Source organism: Condylura cristata, unplaced genomic scaffold, assembly GCF_000260355.1.
Source record: "Condylura cristata isolate star-nosed mole 26May11 unplaced genomic scaffold, ConCri1.0 scaffold00001, whole genome shotgun sequence".
In the NCBI taxonomy this organism is placed as follows: Eukaryota; Metazoa; Chordata; class Mammalia; order Eulipotyphla; family Talpidae; genus Condylura; species Condylura cristata.
In genome coordinates this window covers 65,416,076-65,423,309 of record NW_004567102.1, presented here as the reverse complement: position 1 = coordinate 65,423,309, position 7,234 = coordinate 65,416,076, and the positions used below count along the sequence as shown (strand labels likewise).

Genomic DNA, 7,234 nt, shown 5'->3' with positions numbered 1-7,234 from the left:
TTTACACACACACACACATATCAAAACGAAGGATAATTCTTCAAAATATATTTATTGTATCTTCAAGAAAAATTTAGATTTTGTTCTTATTTTTTCATGTTGCCATACACCACTAAAAATTTCTCAGATGAGAGGCTTCAACTCAGTTACCAGAGGAACATTATAACTGTTAACTTTATACATTATTATTATAAATACACATAAAATAAATGATCCATCTGTTCAAAATATACTCTTCTGAATAGTAATGAGACAAATTATATTTTAAAAAAAAGTTTAATAATAACAATAAAATTTAAGCCAAAGTCCTCAATGCAACTTTATTAGTGAAGCAATCATTTTCAGAACAAACATTTTTATTCAGAACTAATTATTTTTAAATTTGCCACTTTTAGACTGTGAAATTTTTAATCTATATTAATTTCCTTAAGAGAGTTTACTATAACTTCTTTAACTGAAAACATGAAGATAAGTCTTTTAGTTACTTGTGAGAATATGAAAATATAGGACACTACACATATATGCTGTCCTTATTGATAAATTATTTTTGTATTCAGTAAGCAGCTGGATCAACTTGTTTGCTAACAAGTCCTATCATATTAGCAGTCCACTGAGATAAGGATCCTAATTCATTAATGAAAAGAAAAATTGCTGAATAAATTTAATAATTAGTGTTAGTTAACTTCTGTTGAAGGTAGAAGAGGTGTCAGGTTTTTATAATAGCAGCAAATACCAGAAGCATAGCTAAATATCAGTCAAATGCCCTTTGGTGTGTGGGTGCTGAAATTGGCATACTGGATTCAGAACTACATAAGAAATATTATTGGCATTACTCCTAAAGAAAAATAAATATCATAACAAATATTACCCAAACATCCTTCTGAATTTTTTTTGCAGATTGAGGGTTTAATATGTGACAGAAAAACAAGCACACAGTCATATTTCCAAATCAAATTTGTGATTCTTAGGTAATTGTGAGAGAAGCTGTGTAATTGGAAAGTTTGATATCTGCCACTTTATGTCAAGTCGATATGAGAATTAGTCATGAAAAGGGAGTTGAATCAACAATTAACCATAAGCCCCCTTATGAGAGTTTAATCATAATTAATTTGCAAAAACTGATTAATTGCTGGCATACTTCCCTTATTTAAAAGGGTAGCTAAACGTGTAACATCCTCAACAGGGATAACCATGCAAGTCAATCCAAAGGCTAACTGCATCTGAAAACTGGTGAGGAGATTATTGATAAAGAAAAACATTCAAATTCTAGTTTTTAAATGGGAAGCACAATCTACCAACAGCCAGGAAAGTTAAGTTTTCTTTTATTTTTATGGTAAGTAAGCACAGTCCTTCCCAATTTGCTTTATCTGTTTGCTGAATTTGTGAAATGATATTGTTTATTAGTCCAGTGTTTACTACAGTATATTCATGTGGTTATTTGTTAGATTTTCATTCTTGTGGGGGTATTATTCTAAGTTTTTAGTTCCAAACAGAACTTTGAAATGTAATAAAGTTGGTAATTTAAACTTAATCACACAAATTTAACCCAGACTATGACACATTAAAAAAAAAAATCCTACAGTAACTAAAAATGAAGTATTAAAGAACATACCTTATGTGTATCTTACTTTACTAAAACAGTTTATTCATTTTGTCCCAATGTAAAAATATGGAGTGGCATTACCTAAATATAGACATCTTTTGTTGAAACATAAATATGGAACTCTGGAGAGGTGGTAGAGTTGCTCTTAGATTGAATATGGCAAAAGCATCTCTATGTTTCCAATTAAAAGTCTCCATTCAGGGCCCTCCCTGGTGGCGCAGCGGGTTAAAACACTGCACTAAGAAGCTAAAGCCACTTCCGCATGAGTTCGATTCCCACCTGCCCCGGAGGAGACCACATGGTGTGGCAGGCCTCTCCTGACCCACCCGCTGCTCCCCTCAGCAGTGTACCTCGTTGATCTGCCTGTTCTGCTCCCCACTCTGTCTCTGGTGAATCCTCTCACCCTCCGCATCTCTGGCCTGTACCCCAGTTCTGTATGAATGAATAAATAAATCTTTTAAAAAAAAAGTCTCCATTCAATTATAGCCCATCCAATTCTTTGTACCTTCCTTCCTTCTGTTACAGAGAGGAAATCTCCATATAATGGGAGGTTCCATGTTCCCTGCTCTACCTAATAAAGGCTGTAACTGAGTGACAAAGGAAGCTAGAGAAGACATAGAGAAGAACACACAAAGAAGAGAGAAACAGGACAGACAAATGAAACAGAGATGTGTGTACAAGTCCCATTCACTTCTCAGATTTGGACTTGCACCAGGGGCTTTGGGAGCTTGGAAAGAGACACATGAAGGCAAGACATGTAGAGACACCTGTATAAATCAAGATATATTTGATGATTCCCATATATCCATTACACACACACACACACACACACATACATACATACATACATACATACATACATATATCATATGTATACATACTATGAAACTCCACATTTAAGATTATCTCAAGCTGTTCTCTCCTTCTTCAATAAATTCATTAAACAAAACTGATCTGGTATTTTAGTTGTAGTCATCCTTAACTACAGGTAATTCCCTAAGAAAGTAAGATTTTCCTCTCATATTCTGAACCTTCTTCCTGGCATTCTTCCTTCTCTTCCTCCTCCTCCTCCTTATCTGCTCAAGTCATACTGATCATTGAATTTCTATTTAGGTATCACTTCTGGCAAAAATTTATTCACACCAACAATGAAACTGTAACCCTCCTCTTTCTTTCTCAAGTCCCTAAGTTAATTCTTTCCTTTTTACTTACTATAATACATAATAATGGTCTGACTTTTGCCCATTTCTTGATTAGTTGAAGTAAGCACCATACCTTATTCTTTTTGGGTCTCATTCACAGTACTTAGCACATAAGTAACCAATGAATGATTGCAACCTGAATTAATAACCACATCTTCAGGTATGTCCTAGAAACAGTAAATCTAATAATTGACACATGTCTTCAGCTAGAAAACCTTCCTAAAGCATTAAGTTGGTACAGGTATCCTTACTTATGAACAGTTCAAGTTATATTATTTATTTGGACCAAAGTGTACATTAGTATATGTTTTCATTAGCTAAATGAAATCTGGTAAGGATTTTCACTTTTATAATAAGAAAGTTGCATTCACCATGGATTTTGCAGCAGCTATACTAAAGGTAGTGAGAGTCATGCTGCCAAGCTCCTTTCCCAGAATTACTTTCTACAGGCCGTGTATTTTTCAACTCATTCCTGTTTTTGATATTTGTTAGTATAATTAGGTTTTATGTGTAATTTTCTATGATTTGGTGGGTGTTTGGGGGGCCTGGAAACATTAAAAAATATTTCAAGTGTATGGTAACTTTGCTGCTATATCTATTTCAGTTCATGAAAGGACTCATAGGAATGTTATAATTTCTGACATAGTGAGAGAAAGCTACATATACAAGGAACTCCAATCATGTTTGTGAACTGACAGAGAGTGGCTATAAAGAAGGAAGTTCACAGTATCTAAGAGTTAGGGGGGATCACAAGAATTCTGACTTTCATACAACCTGGCCTCAAAAATCTCTCAATTATAGATCCTTCCCAGTACCAGATGCATGTATATTTAAGTACATACGGTAAGGATTGCTGCTGTTTTGATTGCAGATTCGACACTGGGGGTTCCTCACCGGCTGCCCGGGGACATGCTCTACCAACTTGCAGTACATTTCAGGTCCTTTTTCTCCACATGTTGCATTTGTGGTGATGAGAGCATTAGAAGCAAGGTTCAGAACAGCAGGAAACAAACCTAGAAAAGATGAAAAAATGAAGGTGTGAGAGTCCAAAATTATGCAGTATGATTGTGCTGCATTTTAAATTAAAATAGCCTAGGATATCTTTCATCAAAAATGAAAGAGATAATTGATAGAGATTGAAGAGATTTTGCTCTCATAACATGTGACTTAGTTAAGAAAACATATTTTATCAAATGAATATTTCTAAAGCTTTCTTAATTTTTGACATTTAATAGTTTATTAGAACAAAGTCTTGACTCTACCACACACTTAAAATAATCTCCTGTTCATGTGATTGGAAAAAGAGCTTACAAAATCCCTCTTCTTTCCTTTCAGTTACTTTACATGTAATGGTAAATTATAATCACATGTAAAGATTTTGTGCAACTATACAGCCATGTTTTCTGTGGCCATTTTTATGCTCAAATTCTCATTCAGCATGCTATTAGTGTAATTCCTTTACTTCTATACTAGAAGAAAACAAAGTATGATGAAAGATCGTTGCCATTCTTTACCACCTCTATGCTATGTCATCATGTTACACAGCAATATCTTATCAGAAAAAAAGTTATTGCATTGCCCATAATCATTTCCTACAAATTATTTCTTTGAAACAATAACAGTTTGGCTTTGCTTCGGTACAATCTCAGAGGCTTACCCAATGTGGGGCTGGGAGGTCTTTTGTTCCATGTGAGAAGTTAATTCAGGTTGTTTCCTTTCTATAACTTCATGTCAATTCTGCTTTCTACATGTCTCATACTTGCAGTTTATATACCTCTGTCCAATGACAATTTAGTAAAGTCACTTATCAGAACCCACTCTTCAATGAAATACCTTGTCTTGGAGAAAGTACACTTAAGATTATAGATAACATGATTCAATTTATATAAGTAACATGTTGACCGTGGTCTCTGTACTATACACAAGCAGGTAAATATTGGTTCAACCTCTGACCGCAAGTCATATCCTTACTCTATCCTTTGTCTTCTTTTGCTGAGATCCTAGAGTTTTGCACTTGTGTTTTGTGCCCCTTCTTTCAACATTTACTCCATGCTAACAACATAACACCACTCAATATATTTGTAAAATAAATGAATTGTCAACATTGCCCTCATAAATGTTCTTCTGCATAATAATGATACGATTAGCCAACATTACTGAATGTTCATAATGCTTCATGCACTATTCTTTCAGGGATTATTCTAACACACTTTACCTATATGAACTAATTTGCAACATACAACATCCATATGAATTACCTGTTACTATTACTCTTTTATATGAGCATGTTCTTTTTTTTTAAATATTTATTTATTTATTCGTACAGAACTGGGGTACAGGCCAGAGATGCGGAGGGTGAGAGGATTCACCAGAGACAGAGCAGAAAGCAAAACAGGCAGATCTAGGAAGTACACTGCTGAGGGGAGCAGCGGGCGGGTCAGGAGAGGTCTGCCACGCCATGTGGATCTCCTCCGGGGCAGGCGGGAATCGAACTCATGCGGAAGTGGCTTTAGATTCTCAGTGCTGTGTTTTAACCCACTGCGCCACCAGGGAGGGCCACGAGCATGTTCTTTAACTTGGCCAGGATAACAGCTATCCAGCAGGAGAGCTGTGATTTAAACCGAGTCTGGCTTCAGAGTACACACTTTACTCGCTATGCTATAGCGTATATACAATGTCGTATGAGACCTACATAAATGTTATGCTAGTGTGTGCTCCTCGTTGACCTCAGAATTGCATTGTAAAAAACAGTGATACAGCAAAATAAACTTTTATAATAATTAAAAAAAACAATGATACAGCAAATAAAAATTAATTTAAAATATGTTGAATCTCTATTTTAATTGCTCTCAAAAATTACAAATATGGCAATTATTTTTAATAAACCCTACATGCAATTTTATTTAATACCTAAATTATTTTATTGAGGTTGTATTGGTTTACAACATGTATATGGTTTAAGAGAACAGGTTCATACCTCCTCAGATGAATATTACCACAACAGTAGTTAATTCTTAAGACCAATTCTCATCTCAGTCACTTTCAAATTCTCCAAATAACTACCTCCACTTTCCTCTCTTTCTTTTCACTCCTTCCCCAGGTTCATGAGTCTCAGAAATACTGATTCTACTTCACTCCAGCATTCCCACCCCAAGAAGTCTCCTATTTTGTGCTTTTCTCCAGAAAATAGTTAAGATTTCCAATTTTCCTTATTTTCCAAGAGTTCTAAGTTTACTTTTTTTTTACATAAATACAACTACCATCTCATTAATTTTTCCAAATAATTTCTGTCTTTCATCTCTATGTTCTCTGGTCCCCACTTAAAGAGACATTATGTCACTGTGATGTGAGGTAATCTGATCAGTAGTCATGATAAATATTAGTCATGATAAATATTAATCATTCATAAAATTGTTATCTTTCTTGAGGAATATACATTTTATAAAACATAAAAGTACACTAGAAATAATATTAGTATTTTATTTTTATTTGTATATTAAGGCTTTTTGGAAACTTCAACCAATTTTGTGATGTTTGTCAGATGACAAAATTAAAAATAATTTGATCATCCCTAGAGAGTCATCTCTTTTTCTATCTTGGGTCTCTTATTTTCCAGGTGGTAAATGATAAAGGATTAAATAAATGAAGCTTATCTGTCTTTCTCTTTTGTCATCTTCACCATTTTTCATTTAACTGTACAATTGTTCTTCAAATGTTTTGAGTGCAATATACAGTGATTCACATATTTATCAACACAAACCACTGCTTCTTTTTCACTGCTGCTAAAGAGCTCCTGATCTTTAAAATTTTCATTTATAGTATAGAAACAATAGATAGTAAGAAGAAGGAGATATGCTAGGCATCTTGTTTTCAAAGAAAATAAGTGAAAACTCTACCTTTCATCATGCAGGTCAGCAGAAAGAGTTCAGGTAGGCAGTCAAGCCCCCCTTACAGCTCTTTCAAACATCAATTTACTTCTAGAACCGTCACCATCATAGTCTAGTGGTCATCATCTTTAAAATTGCCCACAGAACATTTCCATTATTCTTGTGATCTTTGTCTCCTAACCTCTGACCAACTGACCTTGACCCTGACATTAGATTCTGTAGATATAATATGCACCGTGCTTTGCTTTGGGCAGAACTAGGCACCCTGGTTTGGTTGACTTCTTGTATTTTGTGAGATTTAAATAGTCATATGGGGGAATGATGACTGGCAAGAATCAATTACCTATATTGTGTGTTCTAAAAATATGAAATTATACTACAACTTAATTTCCCGACAGAATTAAATGAATAAACTATAAGTAAAATCACATAGCGACAAAATGATTATAGATATGGAAATAGTGTTGAAGAAGGAGCTGTTTCACACTCATGTATAACATGATTTAATCCCCCTGTAACTCTAATATGTAGATTTTTTTTTT

General features: G+C 34.3%; 1 protein-coding gene across 2 annotated transcripts in view; it reads right to left on the bottom strand.

Moving 5' to 3' along the window:
• Positions 1 to 7,234, bottom strand: part of LAMA2 (laminin, alpha 2) — a 489,259-nt gene that overhangs the window by 363,204 nt on the left and 118,821 nt on the right. For both annotated transcript variants that reach the window (XM_004673842.1, XM_004673843.1), the window contains exon 2: positions 3,648 to 3,818. In XM_004673842.1, the coding sequence (XP_004673899.1) occupies positions 3,648 to 3,818 (171 nt within the window). The remainder of the gene's footprint in view (positions 1 to 3,647; positions 3,819 to 7,234) is intronic.